We start from the raw sequence: 25,578 nt of genomic DNA, 5'->3' as shown, positions 1-25,578 counted from the left end.
AAATACCACACCCAGGTTTTTTGTCTGCCATACAAGCAAAATAGCTACACCACATCTGGTATCTGAGCTAACCACTATGCATGGTGCTGCACAATGTAGATAGAGGGGGTGCTCAAGCAAAGGAAGTACATACACAATAGTGCTTTGTTGTATCAAGACTAAATTTTGACTTTAAGAATTGGAATATTTCAAGACAACTTTCATCTTTCTGCCAGTCAGACCTACATAACGCACAGAAGAGTAACATCCCTGAGAATCGAATTAAAAACAGCCACACTGGGAAGATTCAGTTTTAGTTCTTAATTTCTCAAAGTCTCAGAGACTTGACTCAATACTGAAAGGAAGATCCAAACAAAAACTCAGACAAACAGAGCAGGTCTCTCCTAGAAATTTCCAGAGGTCTCTTTAAGACAAAAACTGAAAGGAGCTTTCCCTCCTCAGGGTAATAAAAGATATCTAGACTCAGTGCCAGTTACAAAAGTGAACAGGATAAAAAAAGAGCAGTCAGTGAAAATCCTCTTCCCCCTCCTACCAATTAATTCAGTAATATCAAAGCAGTAATGCCTCTCCTTGCCTGGAAGATAAAAATGCAAATCATGTACCTATGGACAAACTACTGGTGCTTGAAAACATCAAAAATGTCAAATTGGAGTAACTGAGAATCTGGAGTACCAAATGCTGTATTAACACAACTACAAACCTCAAGGGAAGTGGCTGAGCAAGGAAATAATTTCAAGCTATTCAGTAACCGAAAAGCATTTACATTTTTAAAGTCAAAATTGTGTTATTTAACCCTTTGAGGTAATGGGGTTTGGTGCACTTTTAAGTATTTTCAACATTATTTCTCACAACAGAACCAACAGAACCTTCTTATTTCTGTTCCAGAAAAGCTGCTCCCAAACACTTGCCTACTGCATGAGATGACCTTAACTTTACAATAGTGGTACATGGGGGTCATATCAACAGTTGCAACTATGTTCATAGGTAAGTAATGGCTTTTAATTAACCAGCATTACACCGAACAGAATTGGAATAATCTCACAATATTTCAGGTTTGAGATACCTACGTTTCTTAAAAGCACTTCCAAGCCACTTAGGCGAAAGCAGTACCCAAAAGGCTAAGGGAAGCCTGCCGCGCAAACCCGATCGGAGCCGAGAGCCGGCCGAGGAGCAGCCGGGCTCGGGTCCGCCGGCGGGCAGCGCCGCCGCGGCCGCTGGGGGGCAGCAGCGCCGCGCCGCTCACGGAGCGGCACCGCGGGAACGCCGCGGCTGCGCAACAGCAGCACGGCCGCGGCGCGGGAACGGCCGCGGCGCGGGAACGGCCGCGGCGCGGGAACGGCCGCGGCGCGGGAACGGCCGCGGCGCGGGAACGGCCGCGGCGCGGGAACGGCCGCGGCGCGGGAACGGCCGCGGCGCGGGAACGGCCGGCCACACCGCGCACCAAACACATGGGAGTGGCGTCTTTAGCAGCAGAGAAACTGGTAAGGAAAAGAGGGTTCGACCAAAAAGAAATTCAACTGATTTTTATTTGTAATAGCTGTCACAGGTACTGTCCTCCCATCAGTGCCACTTACCACAGGGCCTCTTCTGCTTCTTCTTTCCAGCCATTCATGCTTCCAGGCTGGCATACATGTTGCCTTGAGTTTCTCCCTGATCATGCGCTCTTCTGGGCGGTCATCCATCTTCTGCAACCCCCTAAGGGTTTCTTTATTCTCCATGTCACGACTACAGCAAAGAAAAAAAAAGTCATAAACACAATTAATTTCAGTTGAAATATAATGCACACAGCATTCTTAAACTTTGTGCTACCCTATTCTCCCTCTCTTTACAATGTAGCTGCTAAAATATTATTTCCACCACACTGCAAGAAGCCTTTTAAGAGTTACAGCTAATCTCTCATTCTGTAATTTGAAGCAGAATACCTGTTTAGAGGGATATTTCTTTAAAATGTGTGCACCGCTTGTAGCACTGAACACCTTGTAAAAATGAAGATCTTGGCAAATACAAAACCAATACAAAAATTACCTTATACGTAATGTTATGCCATTCATCAAAGGTTTCACAAATGTTGCAATGGTTCATGCTTTCCTTTCTCCATTTAAAAATAATTTACAAATTAATATAAATTAAAGATGAAAATTCCCATAATCATAGGATGCACAAGCATGAAACTCTATCTAGTGCCTCTTCATATAGTAACTACTCAAAAACAGACAACTCGTAATCTAATACACAGTAAGTATCAGAGAATAATAAAATTGCCTGGGTTGGAAGAACACTTAAAGATTATCTAGTTCCAAGCCTCTCACTGTGGGCAGGGACACCTCCCACTAGACCAGGCTGCCCCATCCAACCTGGCCTAAACTGTATTTAACTAGACACAGAAGTCACGAAATTAAGGCTAGTGGCCTTGTGAGTTATTTCCAAGTAACTAATTACTCAAGAGCTCTTCAAATCAGCTATAGTAACAGCAAAATTCACAGCAAGTTAATATCTGTAAAATGAAAATCTAATCCATTTGGGCTTGTACTTTTTCACCTACAGCAAAGTAGTTCCTTGTGATCGCTGGCAACAACAAAAAGGCAAGAACTGCTGTCAGACACTGAAAAACAAATATGAACAGTCTGGAAGATTTCCTGATTCTGTTGAGCTATCTGCTAAATCACCAAGAAAACCACATTCTTAAGCAGCAGCACATGATCCCCACCCTTCTTGAAGCCAGTGCTCTTTCAAAATAAGGAAGCTTGATTAAACCAACTGTCAGAATGAGATTTTATTCCAAAAATAAAATCACAACTTAAAGAGGGAGAGTATATAATAATTTAGCTACAAGCACTGCTTTCTTCCATGCAATCTCAGCTTCTAAAACATTTAACCACACAGTCACAACTGCATTTATGTATTGTATGATGACCTAGAAATATATTCCCTGCAATATTCATTGCAATAAAATGATGTTAATATTACAATTCCTATCTTCAGCAGCATTATATTACTGAGGTCATTTATCACAAATAAATGTGCTTTAAAGAAAATGAGAAGTTTTTGCAGGTCAAAAGGAGAGTACTGTTATTTTTTCTCCTCTCATTGTAGAGACAAAGGAAACAAAGGTTTCTGAGGCAGGAAATAATACTTCCTGTTCAGTGCTGAAACGTAATAAGCAGATGGACACTGTAAAGAAGATATATTTTCTTGCAAGCTAGCTTCTAAATCTACTGCTAATAACTGATTTTAGATATGCAGAACTGTGTGATTCTAGTGATTAAGGACTTAAAAATGTTTATTAATAGAAACACAATCCACCTGAGAATTAATGTTTTTTTAGAGGTTAAGCATTCATGCTTGCCTAATTTTAAAACTAATGGAAATGAATTCCATAACATTGTCTTCTAGATACAGAGACAAAAATGAGTGATAATTAATGAAAACCAAAGATTTTCAACCAGTAGGTAGAATCCAAATGAAAAACATGTGCCTGAAAATTCCAAATGTGGAATAAATCATTGTGTAAAAAGAGTAAATTTAATTTTTTTTCTCCAGTCAAAAAAAAAAATGTTCAAGTACAAAAAATATATGATAAGAACACAGCTCTTAAGTAATACAAGTGCAAATTAAAACATTGTTTTTTATATTAGTTATTTCATGGCAAGAACCATCTCAGTTGCATGAATAGGTCATATACTAGAGAGAAAACACCACACCAGCAGTGAGAGAATGACACAGTATTTCACTTGTTCATATAACCATGATTAACTTCCCAACTGATACAAAAAAAGTCTTTTAGAGGCCCTTGGACTTGAATTCATGAACAATGTAATGCAACAGTAGAGGCTTTACAATCTCTGCTTGTTCTCTAAAAAGCAGAAGCAGCTATCTTCCTCTCATGTGACAGCAAAACCGATCTACTCTTTTCTGCACAAAGAACTCTTGTGCTTTCTCTACACGCAGGTGGGAAAGACCAACTGTGTCTGAAAGCTTTTGCTTAGTAAATCAGTTCTCATGCAGAATTTAAGTTGTATGTATATCCATATATATTTCTTTTTACTTACAGAGCACAGCTTCTTAAGTGATAGAAACAACTTCATATTTTATATTTTAACTCAAGCCTTGGCTAACCATTAGAATATTCGTACCTGCTGTATCTGTGGAAAAAATATTTTTCCTGTGACTGCACCAAACTCCTATATACTGCAAGATACCCTCACCATGTGATCCTGAACCTGCATGGTTCAGGGTTTGGTTTTTTGTTTGTTTTTTACATCTTAAGCAAACTCCCTCATCTATTCCAGAAAAGCTGATGTTTTTCTACAAAGCAATGTCTAGATTGCCAGTAACTAGATCACTGCACCTCAGCACAAAGTAAAATCAAGAAATCCAGAGCATATTCCACCTCCACTTCATCCTGCGGTGTACCGAGTATTTTGATCTTCGCAGAGCAGCATCTATTTGTGATAGCCACACACTTAAGTGACTCTCAGCTAGTGTTTTATTTGAATAAGAGTGCAAAGCTAATGAGCAAGCTAAAAACAAACCCCAGAGAACATGCTTGAACCAGTAAAGCCTTACATTTCTCAACAGCCCACCCCTTTGCTTCATTAGGAAGCAAGGATTTTGCTTTTAAATATTTCAGCTTCTCATGAGTCAAATAAAAAAAGATAAAATACACTTTTTTTCTGGTAAGTTTTAACTTCTTAAGTTTGCCTCCCTCCTCCTTAAGGCCACTCCAGTATCTTCAGAATTATTTGTATTGGTATTTTCAAGCCAACAGACACCAGCTGCTGTATTAATAGTCACAAGGTTCCAAAGAAATGGGTCTAAACTGAGTTCTAGAGTACTGAGCAAGGTCAACAGTTTAATGGAGTTTAATGTATAAGATCACTGATCTACACTTTAATAATTCCATTACTAACTTTGGATTATTTGCTTCATGACCTACAAAACTCAATACAGTAAGATTAACACACTGCATGGAAACAATTACTGCAACATCTTATGCACCAGAGAAAGCAAAATGTCCTTCATTTATGTGTCTTAATTTTGATGACCTGCAAACAGCAATTGAGTAGCTAGATGATTAACAACTTTTTTTCTGTGGATCAAGGACTCAGTATTTTATATTCAGGTATGCATTACACATGCTATTTTAGTGAACTGTGATGAAGTACATAAGCAAATTTTACTTCTAAGAGCTTAGTGAATTCTGTACTAATTCTCTGCAAGTATTTTTCTTACAAAACTATATAATGTCATACAAGAGCTCAATTGTAGCTCCAGTTCATTTGCCAATTGTACATTGTGTTATACTTCTCAACAAGTATGTAACACATGTTAGATGTCTTGGCTTCTCTGCTATTTTATATGGGTAAAAAAGCTTTATCCAATAGCCGGACAGAACCACATTTAATTACCAGCATAAAGACAGGAAAAATGCAAGCTATGAAATAGGAGTCAATTCACCAAGAAAGGGAAAGGAAGATCTATTTGCTATAAACACAAGTACCCAGTCATAGCAAGGAGAAATTTATTAGCTGCTGAGTTGTTTGGGTTTTTTTTTTCTTTTAAACATTTGTCTGAAGCAATTTGGCAAAAGCAACTTGCATAAGAGCAGTAGTCAAACCATGGGGAACCAGAGGAAACATTATGAATAAAAGTGGTCACAAAACAGCTGTGTCAGAAAAATCAATGGAGTTAGTAACAGGTGTAATGGAAGAGCATCAAATGAGAAAGAACAAATACATTTTATAATCCGTCTGATAAAAATGCTATCTATTGTAACAATCACAACTGGAAGTGACCTTAGATGGGATATCAAGAACTCATTTTGAGGATCTTAAGCAATAATTTAAAATATGGTCACCCAGCTAAATGCAATCTAAGCCTCAACAGGTCCCAAGAACACTAGGCTAGCTGGCCAGCCAGCCAGGAGGCATGGCACATAGAAGCAGTGCTCAATGTGAAGAACAGGGACAAAAGGTTAGTCATTCCCTGAACTGAGGAGGTCAGCTATTAGTATGTTAGGTACATTTTTGCCACAGTTCCAGCACTGGTCACAGTTTATCTTTTGCCATTAAGTACTTCTAATAAAATCAAGCTTAGTAAATAAAACACAAAACAAGATAGACAAGCCATAGTCCTGTAAAGTCTCTTGTTCCTTCTCCTCCTGATGTGCTGCTGCTGACATCCATCATCTAACCATATGTATCCATTCTAACAAAGCAAAAGGTATGGCACATACTATGAAAAACTTCACAGGGAACTTTCTCAACCTGGTAATAAACAGCAGTAACTGCCAGTTAACAGAATTGAATGTGCTACTTCCTAGAGACAAAGGTGCTTGGCTTCCTAAAATAGTTACAGAGACTTCAGCTGGGTGTTATAGAAGTGTGACATTTACTTGTATTATTCTGTTAAGAGTACTCCCTTGAAGGCTGGTATGTCAAAGGGTGCGATTGTCAAAGGGAGTATTTCACTGCTAACAGTACAATATTCACAATCAAAGCTCTAACTATACAGACTGAGCCATTCCCTTCAGTGGAACCTCACAGGCCTTGGTCAGGAAGGCTCCTCTGAGCCTCAGTGATGAAGGCTCAAAACCCCAAACAGGGATGCCCAAACATACAGGGGTAGATTTCCTGCACAGATTTTCTAGCTCCTAGGAAGTAAAATTCACCTATGTAAAACATTTGTTTTACTTCTTGCTCTGAAACCACCTAGCTAATCCTGTGAGATACACTACTCAGTAGCCAAGGAAAATGAGTCCTCCAACATAATGAGAAACAACAACCCCCATTTGCAATAGATACTTGCTACAAAGCTAATGAAATAGGCTTCTCTCCTGTGTATTTCTTAAAAAAGCTATCAGACATCGCTCATCAGTATTACAGAAAGTTCCTAGGGCTAATTCTTTCAATCATTATTTAGTCAGCCAGTCGCAGTCCAGATTGATCAGCAGGTACACACAGGTATTTTTAAAACAGTAGTAGTGTTACATGATCTCTCGGGCTCTACATTTCCATACTATATCCTTTACGAAGAGAAGCTGGTACTTTATCTCTAAAACCATTAAAGTTTATGCCATTTTTGAAATTAATTTCTAGGACTTCCAGGAGGTAGATTGATACAAGAGACCCAAAAGAAATAATAATTGTGTAGTTTATTTTAATTATGAATTTTGCTTAATATACCCAAAATGAGATGATAAAGGTTCATATACTTATTACTATATGACAAACTTCAGCATCCCAGCAGAGAGCAGAACCCAGTATGCCCAGTTCATGTTATGCCAGCTGAAGAGAATACTCGAGTCCTGTCCGCATTGTGGTGCAACATAGCACTGGGCCTTACTTCAAAAACAGCAGTAATGTCATTACAAAAGTCTTTGTAATGACATTACAGGAGTGCTCACTGACAGCTATATGATTAGTTCATCTGCACCAAGTTATAGGATCTCACACATAGGTGTTAGAGATTGTTTCCCCCATGTTAGCCCACCAGGAGCCATCCTCCAGCTCATACTTATGTGTAAGAACAAGTTTTTACCTGTTATATATCATGTAAGTCAACTCTCTTTTTAACATAATCAAATTCTGTACTTCTAGAATGAAGTTTAGTCTCTTAGGCACCAAACTGATCTTTCATCCCGGATTCATCACGGCTGTCCTAGCTCAAATTAGGAATACTAGTTGGCCAACACATAGAGAGGAGCAGGTCAGAGAAGATATGGCCCTTGCTGATGCAGAAATCAGAAGCCATTAACAGAAAGATAAGAATTAAAGGCAGGGTTAAACCCAAAATACAAGTCTTTAAACAAAGTTCTCCATGGAAATTATTTTTATATGTCAATATGTCAGGTGCATATCCAATATTATTTCTAGAAAACAAACAAAACATCCTCTATAAATTTTAGGTCTTAATGACTGGTTAGTCTAGCCTCACAGAAGCAGACCAGAGATGCAGAAAGAAATTTAATAGGACTCCTCCTGCTCTCTTCTGAAGAATTATCTGACTGACATGCTTTCATGATAACCATTATTTCTCACCAGGGTTATATTTGTTTTTTAGCATACACTGCTGACAATTACAACCAATTATCATTATTATCAATTAGTTATACTTAAGTGGCCATCAGAAATCCTGAAGCAGGTCCCTAGTATTCTAAGCATCCCAGTTTGGTTTTTTGATTTATGTTCTGTTATTTGGTACTAATTTTTTAAAGTTTAAGCTTTATTTTTTTTTCCTCTTTTCATATTTCTTGTCTATATATTTATCAATCCAAGTCACACTGGGAATTTATATCATTAGTATGATATCATGATATAAAAAAAGTAAGCTATACAAAACAGACACTGAACTCGCTAAAGAGAGATATGTCTTGCTCACTTGACAGTCAGACCCATTCAAAAAGGCCTAGTGCTCTGAAGATTCATGCAATACTGGATTTTGCTCAAAGGTCAAAGTGGACTAAATGTTTCCACGGAGATTTCTGACTGTCACAAGAAGTTTTCCTACAATGAAGAAATAACATAAATTCCTTGCAAGCCTATTCTGAGTAACTGCTGGGTGACAAAAGTACAACCCTAGCAACCCCATACCACTTATGGTAGATACATATTAAAGAGCATTATCTTCTATCACCTGAGAGCTACAGGGAACCTGGCTCTCACCATGAAGATCCAGATTTAAGTTCTGTAGATCCTTAATGCTCACGTACACAGTGGCTTTGCAGTATAGAGTGCTCTGTGCTGAACAGGGTAGTCTCCTTTGGGACAATGAGACCTTTTGGTGGTATCTGACAGCTAACCTAACCACAGGCCAACCATAAAGTAACTACAGCCACTTTACCAACAGCAGTTACTACATTGCAAATGTTTATTTTTTTTTAAGAAAACAAGAACCAATTAAAAAAAAAGAGGAAAACATTCAAAACTTCTGTGGGCATATGGCTAAAAATGACACAGCCTCAAAAACTCCTGTTTTGTCATCTTTAAAATCTACAGAATAAAGAGAAAATAAGTACAGGAATCTTAGCAGATAAGGAAGAGAGTGTTTAGTGAGACAATTTTTTTTTAATGAAAAAAAAAATCTGTGCCGTTAGCAAGCAATAAAAATATTTTTCCATAATAACTAATTGAGGCTCTATAACAAAACAAGAAAATCAATATAGGACAGCAAGTACACTCCTTAAAAATACGTAATTGCTTCTTATAATCTTCAGTGGGTTCCTGAGACTTTATTTTAAAACTTTGCTGCTTTCCCATCTTACTTAAAACTATATATTTAAGTTTTTAATTTATAGCAATGCATACTCCTAACGAAATGTAAATTTTGATACTAACTAGAAATTATGTACTATTGGAGTAAAAATGTAATGAGCTCATTTCCGTATGATATGGTTCTGGGTAAAGGAAATGGGTATTTTCAGTATTTCTTAAAAATTGACTTAAAAATTGAAGACTCATTCACACTACAGTGTGAAAGCATAACACAAGAGAAGCATTACTTTATGAGAATTCCAGCTTGTCATCAGTGACTTGAGGAAAGACACTGTTCCATGCAAGTCACACTTGATCAGAAAGAAAGCCTTTGCATTCAAGTTTTCAGATTAACCATTTAGTTCCAGACTCCTAGGTACAAAACATTCTAATGTGCACAAGTTACTGCTAATAATAGCATCATAAAACATGGGCACCCCTCCATAAAAAGAGAAAAATAACATAACATTGATCTAGAAAGATATATGAGAATCTAAACCTAATTAGATAAATACTGCACTTAATGCAAAACATGCTAGTATATGAAAAAGAAATCAGAAAAAGTCTAGATTTCATCACGACATACCGTACGAGAGGAATTAGAAGCTTTATACAGTACTTGAGGGATGATGTAAGAATAAGAGCTATTAGGTCAGCTGGCATCAGTTTTCCTATCTGTGAAACACTCTTAAAAAATAAAACCAGCAAAACTAATTAATTTTTCTCTAGTGACATAAATGTGGTCCTTCTAAGACCAGGTTCATGAAGTATTTGACATGAAGTGCTAGGTCTTAAAGAGACCCTAGTGGTGAATAAAGATGCCTTAATTATGTTCAGATTTCAGTTAGCACACTGACTGCCAGCAGACTATTCCCAACCTGAAGGTTTTGTGGGCCACCAAGAACTGTTATCCCTCTGCTTATAAAAACCAGTGCTCAGAATGTACAGCTCTACACACTGACTTTCTGCATTCCACTCCGACCACCATCCTGAGTTCTCTAAATCTGTGGCTTCTTTAATTACAGAAAAAGAATAAAGTGGAGACTGGGGGCAGGGGGTGGGGGGAAGGTAAATTGCACTTCATGCAGAATATCATCAGATAGCATTCACTTAATGTGAATTCAAAATGTTGTGGGTGGCACCTTCAATTTTGCAATTTTTCAGCAGTCCACTAGAAAACGGTACTTATAATTTCTTGCATTTATTTTGACGAGTTTTGACTCAAGCACTTTTTAGTATTCCCATGCTTGCCAGCTTTAAGGAATACTATATTTCCTCCAGGATTATGTGGAGTGGTTGTTTAGCAAAAATTCTTAAAATATCATCACTTTTACTGATTACACCACAACTCTGCACACAGAAAACTACTCAATGCATAAGGCAGTACAAAAATATTAAAATGACCTATTGGAAAAAAATAAACCACACTGTGGAACAATCCCAGATATACACGGACATTTACTCATCTCCCACTACTGACTGCTTTATTCAGTCATTCTGGTTTGAACTTACGGAGTAGCTGGAATTACAGTGTAGCTGTAGTTGGAACTAAAATGGAGATGGAACCACAATGTAGTTAAAAAGTAGTTGGAAGAAATCTGACCTCATATAGGACTTTGAGATCGCAAAATATATTGAATATAAATAGTAACATTTTAAAAAAAGTAATCAACAGTAAGTAACATGAGTAACCTGTATGTCACCTGTATGTACAGTTGGCAAAATGCTGAACAATTTCCTACTGCTGTTAAAAACACTTTTGAAGAGGAATGAAGGAAGACTTTCCAGAACCAGATAGTTAATATCTTACTGTCCTCTCTAATCAGCACCACAATTGAGTAAGAGTAATTACTGCTCATTACTACATTCTGAGATCTCCTCCCAAAGGTAACTTGGGAGCATGGGGTTTGGCTGGGAAGGAGTTACAATAATAACTTAAACTTTCATACATTGTTGATGAATCAGAGTAGTTAAATTTACCTTTTCTTTTTATTCATTCAGAAGAATCAAAGGAGGAAAAAAAGTTGTGAAAAATGTTAAATATATAAACAGGAATAAACATAGGTAATTATGGAACACAAGTCTCATGGGCATACAAAGAGTTCAAACAACTATAAAAAGTTAAACAATTGAACTGAAAAAATCTCTAAAATACTTATTTCAAAAATACTAACAGCAGCACTCACTGCTTTTTTTATTATCATGGATAGGTATTACATTAAAGTAACTTTACAAAAGCTTCTTTGTTTATCCTAACCCACAGGCACATAATGAAGAAATAGTCTTTGTCTTTGAAGGAGAAGCCTCACATTGCTGAAGCTACAAAAAAATACAATTACAAAAGGGCTCATTTACTTTCTCCTTGAGAAAACTACTGCACTGTTTATAAGACAAGCACCAAAGTGTGTTTCCTGGAGCACAGGAATATACAGATATATATATACTTCAGGCAGAGGAAACATGTTTTTCAATTATAAATATCTTTCGCTCACCTATTTACCCTTAAAAAAAGAACCTAAAAAGCTGAATTAAAATTTTACACTTTAAGTTTAGCTTTACCTGGGATTTGATGTAAATATTTAATACTGGCAGTCATCATAAATGCAGTAATTAGTACTTCACAAAGCGCATGATAACTGATCCTTCTTTATAACTATCTGCCCATTTACTTCTTGCTTCATCAGAATTTGACTGTCAACATTCAAGCAAAAGGTTATGATTTTCTTTACCTTATTGGCAAGTTAAGATAACGGTTACCATTTAAGATGTATTTTTCTTTTGTCACTTAAAACCAACAACTACTCAGATCATCTTTCAGGTAGCTGTCAGCAAGTCTGTTCTCATCCAGACTTCTCAACAATAAAGTCTAAGTACAACTGCAAGAAAAGACTTCAAGCCATGAACCAGCACCCAAGGAAAATCTGATTAAGAATTGCCACGAAATTCATCCATGGTAAAGGACCCTGAAAGGTTGTAGACAAGAAGCAGTTAGTAACCATTTGTGAAGTACCCTCAAGCACTGCTTCAGCTGAGATAGCAGCACCCTGTGAAGTCCATGGCTTTAAAGAAAAAAACATTAACACACAAGTGTATTTTCAGATTTTTAAACTGCTCTCCCACATAGCCCAAAAGACAAACATTGTGCTTGTTTTGCAAGATTATACACTAGGCTTTGGTAGACTACTGATGTAAGCTCAGTGCAACCTTCAAACATCCATCTGTTCACAGTTGGGTTTGACCTCTACCCCATCTAAATTAATTGAACTGATGGAGCAGTTCTTTGAAATTTATACATTATTATTAAGCTTCCATTTTGAATACTAAAATTATAAAAGCAAAATCCTTTCATGAATATTCTGAATATATGAAGAATGCTGGAATGCTCCCACATGAGGTTCACATGTATAAATATTCATGAACTGTAATGACAACATTCCCTTGCTTCACTACTGCCTCCACACCCAACAAAATTAACTTAAAATTTTGATATAAAACATGTGGTTAGCTCATGAAACACTAAGGCTTACCTGAACTTTACAGTGACATGAAGGCAGTGTAGTGCTTCTGTGAGACCAGAAAAGCTGAATGTACTAAAGCTTTTATAACATTAACTCTATTAATAAAAATAAGGTATGCATAAAAAGCAAACTTTCTCCAATATGACAAAATTAAAATAACTACAAACATTTCTGATTGGTTGAAACAGCACTTAACCTCACATACAAACAAAAAAGTTCCAGAGTTTTCTCAAACTTTTCATGAAATGTATTTGAGAAACTTGTATAAACAAACATCTGTCTGGAAAATGACGTTTCACTATTACACATAAGTAAAGTCATGCTGAAATTAGAATTTCAAGTAAGTATATTTGAGCTTGTTAAGAAAGCCTTCGAAAGTAATTTTACAGCATGATTTTCAAACCTCTTTATTTGCAGACTTTATTTCAAAACTGTACCTTTATACAGAGAAGTCCTGCCTTGCTTATTTTAGCTCCATTTGTTAACTAAGCTGTTAATCCTGGAGAAATATGCAGGTTACTGGTTCAGAAGTACCTGTTCTACAACAGAAACTAATCAAGTCATATTTCAACTTTCAACTTTTTTCCTTTTTTTTAAAAGACGTCTTCCCCCATGCAGATTTGGAGACTACTAGTGTAATTCATGTGGCTGCATTGTATTCACTTATATTTGGCCCTTCACACCTTTAGCTCAGAACTCAACTCTCAAAAACATCCTCAATTGAAAGTACTTCATTATCTCAACTACGATTTTTCCACAGTTCTCAAGCAAGCCTCATTAAAAAACCAACATGCCTAGTCTACCAGTCATTTGAAATAAGCAATCTAAAATAAGGAAAAGTCAAATTACAAATACTTTGGTTTTATTCCACCAACTGATTAACAACAATCATTATTAGGAATTAGTAAGTATGCTACAGGCAGCAGGGAAATGAAAATATTTCTGTAATTCACTTAAAATAGTTCAAAAGAAACTTCAGTCCTGAATAGCACATGCTTTATTCAAATTGTCCCAGCATGCTTTTGTTTTTGTAAAGAAGTATCAGAACTTTGATTTTCAATTTCACATGTACTGTACTTGGACTACTTTGGGGGTTTTGTGTTTGTTTTTTATTGGAAGTGGTGGTGGTTGTTAAGGAAGAAAATAACTTTCACGACAAGTTAAAGCTGTACGGGAAAAGCATCTGTGCTTTGTTAATCCGTGGTATAAGAGTCTCATTTATGAAAGGATCATAAAAGTATTTCATATTCTGTTTTGTTGCTGCCAACATATAAAGCATTTTAAAAATCAACATGTTAAGCAGAAATTCTGCTACACAGAGCTCTACATACAGGACAGTATCTTCATAGTTCTTTTAAGTTATAAAGCAAGATGAAAGAACTTTGTATGCTGCTGCAAGTGTATCATATATATTCCTCCCTACAAGGAAACTTTTACTGAGAACTGCTTTAATGCACAGATATGTTTTATCCATTGCCTGCATCTTCCTGTGTACTAACCTTTAATGCTGCCCTCCAGCAATGTTGGATTTCAGACAGTTTCTATTCAATTAACTCACAATTAACACTTTAATGACAAAAGGTAAGAAAATGTGGTCTTGTTTATGGACGCATCTACCTGCTCTAGGAGGGATATAGCACAATTGCAGCCCTCATCTCCTAAAGCAGCTCCTGGTCTTTTTTTTACCACCTAACACTGTCACTGCAACCAGTGTGACACAAAATTCACCACTGGATGGAACACACAAACCACAGACTGGAGGCCGTGCTGCTGCCTAGTGCCACACTTAAACGCAATCCAGGTGTTAGTGAGAAAATGTCATTACAGCAGCGTGATGTGCATCTCGACTCATGGAGACTGCTGTGCTCCCCTTCTCAGGGCGGGCACACTTAGACTTGACATGTAAATCTAGCATAAGATTTCAAACTGAAGCTGCGATTGAAAGCTTTGTTTGCTATGCAGTTCACTTCAAAGTAACTACTTCCTGGGGTCAATTTTTGAAATTCATTTTCCTAAAATTAAATATACTATGAAATATTGAAAGGCTATTAAGAAAAAAAAAAAACTGTGTAATTAATTTTTTAAAAATCTGTCATGCAAAAAAATGCAACATTTTCCCTACTTAGCTCAATGAAAACACAAAATCAACTAAGTAGGAATGCTGAATTTTGTCTCAAAAACTCAAGTACAGTTGACAATTTTCTTCTGAATATTTCAACTCAATCATGTACTCAACAAAATAAAGGGGAAATTCAACACAAAGTCTACCTATAGACCAGAATTGAACTAGATCACAAAAGAAAAATCAGAACTACATTTTTTCTGCCAGCTAAAGCAGCTTCCAGCAGGTTGCAACAAAGTTCTAAGACTTTCCTATCTATTTACAAGCAGAATGTGACAGAGCTATTAAGGTATTTTTAGCATTATAATGTAGTCTTTAAAAAAAAGCTGAAATGAGTCTCAGGGGATGTTATCAAACTGAATGTCACATGGAATGTGTAAATTGGAGGTTCTAACAAGTTACTGAGAGTTTATTCCAGCTGACAACACAGAAAAAGTTAAAATTGCAAGTTTTTTATTTCTTTACCAAGCAGCTTTCAAAAATTTGAGGAATGAAAAGCAAAAGAGTTAAAACATTTTTTCAGAGTATTCATTTTAAAGCAAATCTACTTAAGGATCATACTTAAATTTAATTTCTTCTTACATCCCTCTCTGCCAGTCTGTATCAATTAAAGAAAAGCCAAGGTGCTGGGTGTACTTTGTCAATTTGGTCATGGATCTCAACCTCAGACATAAACAGTTAAGATTTACAGATTAAGATGATTTAAAGCATTAAAACATACAAAGCTATTAAAAAATAATAATCAAATGGAGTACCTAAAATATTTATATGCAAGTAGAATCTTGAAATTGCTCGTAGAGTATTCTTAGATCAAGTACTAACATTAGAACTAGAGTGGTAACAAGCCTAGAAACCTTAGGTAATACCCAGTCTCCGAAAAACAGCTATTTATGCCAATCCAAAGGAAGAAGGGCCCAGAAGCTATCCTGACTTGGGTAGGTAACCTGTTCCATATACCATCTCTGCAGACACAAGGTCAGTTTTAAGGAGTTCCTATTCCCTACCTAAGTTATTTATTTATATTTTTCCCTACTGACATTGAGCTGACTTCAGAACCAAACCCCAAAATACCATCACACATTTTGAAACTTTAAGCTGGAGATGAGAAAACAGAAGACTGTTGATCTGGATTTCATCTCCAACCTAATTCATGTGGTTCTCCAACAATTTCCCAGGAAAACAAAACAGGATGACACTTCTGACAAACAAGTTTCTTTTACAGTACACATGCACTGTAAGACCAGTATAGTCCAGTGGAGAAGATCCCCCACATGCGGAAATAGGATCTACCATACTAAAGACTGCATTTCTGTAGGATGAAGAAAGTCTTATTACTAAAATAAAGCTGCCAGAGCAGAAACAACAGTCCTCAAAAGCAGAAATTTGTTCTCAACCCAGCAAGACAGCACAAGTTATGACCTTCAGCCATGAGATTAAATGTATTACAAAGCCTAACACTGAAAGCAAGTAATACTAACTTTTTTCCTGTTTTCTATTCCAAAAGTAACAACTTCCTTTGTTTCTTATTTATTGTAGGAAGAAAATACTACATTTCCAGGACAGAAAGGAAACATGTCAGTATGGGTAGGCATAAGAATAGAGCTTACAGAGAACTGCAGACCTTGTGTATTCACAAGGCTCCCAGCTGCACCGTCTGTCACTCCATGGGATCTCCCCACAGAAGCATATTTGTTAGTCCAAGCTGCAAGTCCATCCAGCCCAGCATCCTATGTCAAACTGCAACTATCTGTGTGTGCTGTGATAAAACACAGCACAAACTCTGAGCAACTCCTCCCACTAGACTTTTCCCCACTTTCACCAGCCAATACGTGGTTTCAGCAATGAATGAGAGGAGGATACCTCCACGTGAATTTGTCTGATTTTTTATCTGCTCTTTCATCTGTTGGTTTTTATGTAGACTGCACTCTAGAAACTGAAGGCATGCCATGTGAAATGACCCAAGAGATTTAAAAGATGCTGAGCTGACCTCAGAAAAAAAGTAAAAATTGTTTTCACAAAACTAAAAAAAAATCCTAATTGAAAATAACTGCAGTCTAGAAAAGTGTTAAGATACGTGCTAGAGGTAAATGCCCATTATTTATTTGACTATATGCCACCTTTGTTTACAAATGTAGGTCAGGGAACAAACCCCCACTGTTATAAATCAGAAAGACTGTAGGCTAGGGAATACAGTAACTTAAGAAAATTACCATAAAGACACACATGCCTTGAGCTTCCTGCTTCTTCTAAAACCTTCAAGCAAATATTAAAAGAGTTATAACCATCAAAACTGCTCCTGCAGGCAAGTCAAAAGAGAGGAGAGTGCTCTGGTATCCTTCTGAGGTATTGAGAAAATGCACTCATCCACAGGTACAGGCTTTGCTTTCCTTATTTTTGCTTTGACTAAGTTTCTCTTGAAAAGGTCTTTGACTTCTTTAGGCAGAAGATATTCCATGTCTTTGATTTTATGCCATACTATCAGCATTGTTACACAAGAGACATGAAAGAAATTTACTGTTTCAATGTTTAGAAAAGGTTAAACCAGAAATGCCATTATATGCTACTGAATTTAAACTACACTAAGAATTATCCAATGAATTATTCAATGAGTAAGTCCCACTCAAATCAAACTGGCAGAGAGAAAAACCCGAGTGACCTATTTGACCTTTTGGGGATGGAAAAAGGAGAAACTGTAGAACTACAGTTTATGCTAAAATTCTAAAGAAAGCTGTCTGCGCCAGCAGATATTCAACACACACATCTGTCAGTGTTATCATGTATATACAACTCAGAAAAGAAGAAAGGCAAGTTCCACTTTATGAAGGTTTTCCCTTGGGCAACTATACTAGCAAAAAAATCTTAAAAATAAGGTCAATTTGCACAACATGGCATGTTAAAAATTATTTCTAAGTTATACAAGAAGAAATCAGAAGATGATTATAGTTACTAAAAACTATAAAAAAACCAAAAACCCCAAACAAAACAAAGCCACCAAAAAACAAAACCCAAATGAAAATCACACCAAGAAACCAAAACAAGTGTCCAGTTAGCTTCCTCCCAAACAGTAAAGTTAAAACAGAAACATTTTGTGTCCTGGAGAATGTTCCTTGGAATCTCGGTAGCTCTTGTTGCTGTAGGCATTGAAGTTTCTGACAAAGAGTAAGACGTTTGTAATTTCCTGCTTCACAAAATATCAAAACGACTGTCACTTTTCAGCATTTAACAAGCAGACAGGAACAGATTACTGTACTCAGATGGTGCTAGTGTTTATTATCACACTGGAAATGGAACCTCAGCTATGAAGGTAAGCTGGCAGCAGAATTTAAGATTAAAAAAACACCTCAGATTTCTGAAGGAATCTACAATAAAAAGGCAGTCTCTTCCAAAAGCCTAGAGAGAACATGACCAGACACTGATCAAGAAAGATGCATTATCATAATCTCTCAAACAGAAAATGCACATATTTAAGTGGTAGTTGTCATAACAGAGACAGAATTAAGACAAAGAAAATTACTAATTAAAGTTAAGAAAGCTTCCTGAGGACTCCTCTTGCAAATCCAGGGAACAAAAAAGCATTTTGACGAAGTCAGCTGCATGCTTTCGGTTTCTCTTATCTGACTAAGAAAAAGCACATCTTTCTTCTTGCACTGCAGCTTGCAAAAAATTCTATGAATAACAGTTATTGACAGGCATATATCTGAAAAATAGAAGTTAATTTCAAGCACTATTAAAATATCTGAGCTTGTTTTACAAAGCAATTTGATTATTACATTAAAAAAACTAAAATAGCCAAAGTAAAACTACAGCAGTTTGTTTCAAAAGCTAGAAGAGGGAAATGTGTGTGTGTGACTTCGTCTTACATGACTTTTGCACTGAATTGTTCCAAATAGCACAGTATAGCAGTTGACTTGAAGCACATCATAATTAAATAAACTCGAAAGGTTATGATCAGCACAGAACTGAATTTTAGTATACAATGTCACAGTTCAGCTTCTCCTTAGATGGCTTGTTTAAGTAATAAACAATTTACTGTAACAGAGCTGTTAAGAACACAACAGGAAGTGTTTTGCTGGAGATGAGGACTTTGCCTTCTTGTACTGCAGAACACACTCACTGGGACTGTTCTCTGTGTTATCTCTTGATTTTGCATCAAGTCGAAAGCAAACTCACCATCAGCTAAAGATTCAGCTGCATGAGGTAAGTTAAAAATAGTGCAATGTACTTGTTACCTGTAATTCATCTCAGAAAACTTTTATACCATTAATTTTAAAGATTCATCTAGGAGAAAAAACATCCCTTAGATCTGCCTTCTTTTTTTAGGGAAAGTTGTTTTCCAGTTCAGAAAATGCAAATACCAATCCTATACCATTGTTATCTTTACAGCAAAAGAAAACTTGTGTCATTCACATGTAATACATTCAGTTGAAAGTGGTATAGTAAAGAAAACATAGTCTAATTTAGGAGATGTTACTATGTAACTAGCAGCTGGATGTTCAATTTACAACTAGTTTCACAATGCATTAGAAAGTAAGCTACATATCCATATCTGATGGATATCTTTCATCCATAGCACAGCATATCATACTCTCTTCTCAGTCCAGGACCCAATAAGCAAAGAGAGGCATTCACATTTATGTAACAGCATCAATTTAAAAGCAATGTTCTCACTAAGAAGAAAAAATCTAGCCCATGAATGGAAGTGCTGTCAAAAAAAATATGATCAATGTAGGAAGCAAGTTATCTGAACTTTTAAACATAATTTTATTTAAAATACAAATGCACAAGTGTCACTAGTGTGTCTAGGAGATGAGGCGGGGGATGGGGCAGGGAAGAAGATGTTATCTTTTAATTTTTTTCTCATTCCATATATTCATCAATTATTTATTACAATTTTAAGTAAATTGTGATATTCTAATGTATACTCCCTCATTGCTTGATTTGATTATTAAAATCACAAATTTGAGTGTGAAACATTATTAAGTTGTCATAAAATCAAAACATATTAGAGTATTCTGGTATTAATGTTGGGATTTAAGTATGTGTGTACTTCCCAGGACCTCCTTGGTAATAGACACTATTAAAGAGAATTCAATAAATTTAATTAAGTTTTAAACTGAAACATAGGTGTAATTAGGAAAGATTATGCACTTAATTTTAAATCTTATGTTTGAAATTTACCTATACAATTTTGCACCTACAAGAACAACTTTATTTAAACTATCATAGCACAAGTGTCTGAGCTTTCAGATAAGAAGCCAGAATCATAAGCCCACCTCCCAAAATCTAGTACAGAACCTAACTATAGAAATATTTTGTCCCTCCTTTTCTCCCTACTGTTTAGTGCAGTGGAGAAAAAACAAATGGAAAACACCTGAAACATCAACAAAGGCAAACACAGAAGAAGAGGCCATAAATGATAATGCTGATGGGGTCCAGAGTCTCAGTAAAGCCAAGCCCCAACTTTTTTCCTTTCCACATCCTGCTGGCAGATACAAATCTTTACGAACACAAGACTACAATTTTCAAGGCTGTCTGAGAAACCATCTGCTCTTACAAAAAGTCCAGCAGATTGATGGTTTGCAAGCGTTGTCATTTCACTTCACAACTAACCTAAAAGTTCCAAGCCTAGTAACTTCACAGCACTGAGATACTCTTCCTCCATTATAGTTTTAACAGGAATTTCTGAAACTAATGTGTATCAGTGAGGTTTTACTTCAATTCATTATTGGTTTCTCATGAAATCTCATCTAGCTTTGACCACCACAATACTCTAAAATTAGAGAGTCAGTAAGTGAATTCTGTGCTTTCAAGGGTCTTTTAATCTGGTTTCCAGAACTTTTCCACTTCGTTTTATTTCAGGGTCCTAAGGTTAAACTAACATTGACTGAATTTTCTATTTCTGTTTAAAAAATATCTCATAAATTCTTCACAGAACAACAAATTCTGATCCATTAAAAAAAAAAAAAAACCAAAACGAAAAAAGCAAAACACCAAAATATATTGGCTCAAATTTCTGGATGAAAGCCAGCTCTCATCACAGATTTTTAACCAAAAGCACCTTAAGCAAGATATGTATTTTGAGAAAAGCAAATTTTCTTCATTATTATTGGAAGATTCTTAACTACTTCCAACTTCAAAGTAATTATGTAAATAACATTTAATAAGATGTACTCATTCCTTAACAAGTCCAAGTAAACCACATCACTTGGAGAAACTGGCTGATAAAAGTCACTCTTCCGGTGCTTTGTTCCCACTGTCAGCTTTGAAAAAAAAGGGCACTACCTTTCTGAAAAAGATGCAAGACTATTAGTGATTATTTTCCTGTATTGTTTCCCTTCCCTGCGTTTACACTAAAATAGCTTTCCAATTCATATCAAAGTATCCAAGGAGCAATTTCATTTTATAAAAAATGTAAAGCCTCCCAACGCCATTTCCAAATTTAGGCTTCACAATTAAATAACTAAATCTGTACTTCAGTCGTATTCAAAACCAGCCTTCACTTTCATAAGCAATTCTACTTAAAGACAGCAGAGTAAAGAAAAAAGAACAGAAGAGGCATTTCTTTCCAGAGAACACATAAATCAAATACCCACATGAGAAATTCAAAACTATTAAAAATGTAAATTTAAAAAAAATTAATTTTTTTAAAAATAATTGAGTAATTAAACTGAGGTTGCTTTCCTGTATGGACATTTAGACAGAAATGTATCAACCTAGAAAGCAGCAATAGAAGACAATAACACGTTTTAAAACTCCATTATTAAAAAAAAAACCAAAACAAAACCAAATCATTGAATAAGGGATATGACAGTTATTTTGGAAAAACGTTCACAGTAAAAATGAGACTACAATGAATGAGAATCCAACTGGATATAACAAACAAACAAACAAAAAAAAAACAAACAAAAAAAACAAAGCAAGAAGAATAAGAAGAATTTGCTAGTTTGAAGTTTTGGTATGGTTTCTGAGGCTTTTTCAAGTGCCAGCAAGTACTTAAGCCACAGGTAAGGCCCAGATCGTTTAATCCATTTATGATTTGATGAAGCCAAACTCATCCAGACTGGATTTCTGTAATTCTCTAGATCCACAATTATGTTAAAGTATCTTCAGAAAGTAAAAATCTAAATTGCACAGTTCAAAACAGTATTTATCCTTGTGCTTTATTATTTAATTCCTTCTTAAGCAAATTCCTCACTCTTTGTATTAGATTAATTTGACCAATCTACAGATTTGAAAGTGATTTCATGCATTTGCCAGCAGCCATAACTGCCTTTATTCAAAATCAAGTGAAAGGAAAATGGAGAGCTAATTGTGTTCAAGAACATTAAGTTTTATTTGGAAAGATGAGACTGTCCCATCTCCCTTAAAAAACTTTTCCTTCAAGTTTCATGGGTGTTTTTGCATAATCATAGGTGAAATCTCAGTTTTGTGTTGTCCATATTTCCATAATCTGTTGGAGGATTAATATCAGAATCCATACAAAAGATCAGTATAGCCTAAGCCACAGTGTTGTTTTTTAAAGCAACATATTTAAACATAAGAAGCACAAACTAGGACTTGATGATAGTAACGGAAATCATAAAAATATGGGAAAAAAAACCTCAAGATTTCACTGAACCAAATTCAGAAAGGGTAAATTATGCCACTTGTTGTAAAGGAAGTATCTTTCACACAAAGGAAATCGGTAACAACAACTAAATTTGAATTCTCTGAGGGACTACCAAGAAACTCATCAGCACTGATTCAGCAGATAAAATGGTAAACAGCAACAAATTCAACAAGATTACCAAGAAGTCTGAGCATCATGGCAGCTTTATGAGTAAAGAGTTCCACTTGTGATCACCCCACTGTGCTGTGACTTCTCTAAAAGGACTTTCAACTTCAGTTGAAACAACTTGACATAGTAATACTTCTATCCCAGAATTTGTCTGATTCTTACAATTTCATAATCCCATTTAATTTTATTTACTTTTCAACACCATGTAAGTTTCTTTCCTTTAAAGGAAAAAAAGTGGGGGAAAGATGTCCATACCTCTTGCAATTAGAAGGTGCTCCACTTTAATGGCATTTCCACATATTCATAGTTTACAAAACAACTCGTGTAAAATCAACGCATGATCAGACATCTTAAAAGTTTAACTATGACCACTGAAACACATTTGCAATATGCTCATTTTACAGCCAAAATAACACTATTCTGAAAGACCTTTACAAGACAAATGCCTAAAAAAAAGAGAACAAAAAAACATTTTCTATAACACACAGATTACTTATTAAATTTTAATAAAATATTCAAAGATTAGGCAAACATTTGTGTTCACTAAAGATGTCACACTTATTTTATTTCTTACCATGAAAACTTGTATGGCAGCAGCATCAACTCAAGTTTGGCACAGTTACTAGCTTTCCCAGTCTCACTTCTTTAAGGAGGTTTGCATGTGCTTTTCAAATCATTATGAAACCACAATAATACATAAAAGTCCAGAAATAAAAACTAGTTTCCAGAACACACTGGCATAACTATAGCAGGGGGAAAGTCTGCATGTGAAACGAGTTGTGACCTTGTGACTTACTAATGGACTGTTTATGGAAATACTTTTCTCAACAAGTTAATCTTTTACTAGGTACTGGAGTGACCTGACTGTGAACTAGAAGCTGAAGACTCATGTCACCCATTGAATTAATTGCTACATTAAAATGTCAGGCAACCTGGGACAAGCAAAGGGTGACAGTCCCAAGCCCATGCAGACATCAGAAAGAAAACATACCTTTGAAACATTTTGAACAAGGCTGACTGCAGCCCCGAACCAGTGAAAAACACACTGTCACGTAATCCTGTCCTGGAAAACCGAAAGGCATTTGTATACACAGCCTGTATCACTCTGAATACTCTCCACAGGGAAGGTCACTACTTTCAGAAGACATACTTCCCATACTTGCTTAGTATGTCTGAGTTAAGCATTAGCCAGCCAGTCATGCACCTATAAAAAATTATAAACAAGCTACTGTATGAATATGGAAGAGCAGAGTTCTCAATTCTTACGGCTTGGCTGCCCACTCACAACTACTGAAGGACAAATGCAGCTACACAGAAAGGGTTAAGAATTTTAAATCTTGTAATTATAGATTATTTTAGCAAGTGCAAATAAGTATACAGTAGCCCAACAAACCCTTATCAACAATCACCATGGTAAGAACTAACCACTTCCCTTGTGAGAGCCAGCTTCATCCCCTCCCAGTTATAAAAACATGCCATTTATTTGAACATGGAAAGGGAGGAACAGTGCTAGACCCATATTGTCTCATTTCCTATTTCCTTTAAGTATCAAAATGCAGGTCTTTTCACAATGAGATTCAGAAATGCAATGAAGCATACATCGGACCTTCGGGAGATAAAGTGAAATGTTGGTTCTCTAAAATGAACTTAATGGTGGAAAAAGAACAAGTTCTAGAGAGTGTTTTTTCCTCCCCCAAAGTGGTTATAAAGAAACACGAAGAAAGACTGGACAGTTAAAAAAATGCCAAAACTTTGCCCAAACTGAAAAACTCTGATTGCATAATTATTTGTGGTTTCAAGCAAAATCCGGTAGTTTAAAAAATGTTAATAGTACAAAATCCATATGCCTATTCTGTACCTCCACCAAATCAGAAATTTATTTGTCATCATGTGTGATGCGCAAATATTTTGAGATCTGGAGGCAATGGTTTCTTCTCAACCAGAGATTAATTGATAATATTTAATGAAAACAAGGGCCTGCCCTTCCTAAGGCATCCGCTCCCATAACACAAGCTGTGTTCTCCCCACAGAGGGGAGACAGAACACAGTTGGTCCTAAGCAGTATAACCAGTTGAGCTCTGAAAATGCTGCTATAGTATAAATCAGTCCTGCATCTGGTTTTGGCATTGTTTCAATCCAGTTTGCCTACTTACTAGTTGTGCAAATCAGAGCTTTAGCACTTTTCGCTCTGTGATCAGAGAAACTTAATATAGGTTTTGTACCAATGTTAACCAGAGAAGGTAAATTTGTTCAGTAGTCTTTCCCCTCACATTAATGGAACAGATCTGAATTATTTACCAATAAGCTGGATGAAACAAACTGAGTATTTTTTCAAAATCTTACAGCTCTGTAAGTATAACTATAGCTACAGGTCCTAGGTACATTGAAGAAACAGTCACCATCTTACTTTTGACCACTTGCACCATTGTACCCTTTCAATCCAGGTTTTAATCATGACAAACCCATGAGTTTTAGATATTTACCAAATCAGTATGCACCAAAAACTATCAGCATAGCCTAGGCAAAAGCAACTTAAGCATGCTAATTGAAACACACATTTCTGTGTAGAGATTGTTACAGCCCGGAGGTCTTGCATTTTGTAGCACATACTACATAACCAGATGTTGCATCCTTCTTTTTCCCCATCAAAGTTCTACCATAGGTACGTAGTGCCTGAAGCATCAGAGGCAATCCAGCTTGCTGACTTTACAAGTCCTAGAAAAAGTTTTATGTAGCTGTGTGCCACAAGGTGCAGAGAACTTACCTAGCCACTGTGAGTACAGTAACTTTATCCTGCTGCCAGCTGCTACACAGAGCTGATAAGAAGAGAAAGCTTACTCAGAACCCTGACAGAATCATGTGTAACTCCAAGGTGGGCATAATGGTAAATTCAGGTGCTGATTTTCCTCT

At 36.2% G+C, this 25,578-nt stretch overlaps 1 protein-coding gene and 1 long non-coding RNA gene across 5 annotated transcripts in view; one reads left to right on the top strand and one right to left on the bottom strand.

The window, feature by feature from the left end:
- Positions 1–25,578, bottom strand: part of MAP3K1 (mitogen-activated protein kinase kinase kinase 1) — a 58,924-nt gene that overhangs the window by 21,950 nt on the left and 11,396 nt on the right. For 3 of the 4 annotated variants that reach the window (XM_072922570.1, XM_032744557.3, XM_072922571.1), the window contains exon 2: positions 1,575–1,725. In XM_072922570.1, the coding sequence (XP_072778671.1) occupies positions 1,575–1,718 (144 nt within the window). In that variant the 5' untranslated portion in view covers positions 1,719–1,725. Of the gene's footprint in view, positions 1–1,574; positions 1,726–23,242; positions 24,832–25,578 lie in introns of those variants that run through there. The other variant, XM_072922569.1, reaches the window with a different exon arrangement.
- LOC140681899 (uncharacterized) lies at positions 1,263–2,981 on the top strand. The gene is made up of 2 exons (XR_012053118.1): positions 1,263–1,481; positions 2,545–2,981. It is a non-coding gene; the product is annotated as an uncharacterized lncRNA (long non-coding RNA).

The sequence above is a fragment of the Taeniopygia guttata genome, chromosome Z (genome assembly GCF_048771995.1).
Source record: "Taeniopygia guttata chromosome Z, bTaeGut7.mat, whole genome shotgun sequence".
Classification (NCBI taxonomy): Eukaryota; Metazoa; Chordata; class Aves; order Passeriformes; family Estrildidae; genus Taeniopygia; species Taeniopygia guttata.
The sequence above is the reverse complement of the archived record's forward strand: the minus strand, read 5'-3'. Positions and strand labels throughout refer to the sequence as shown.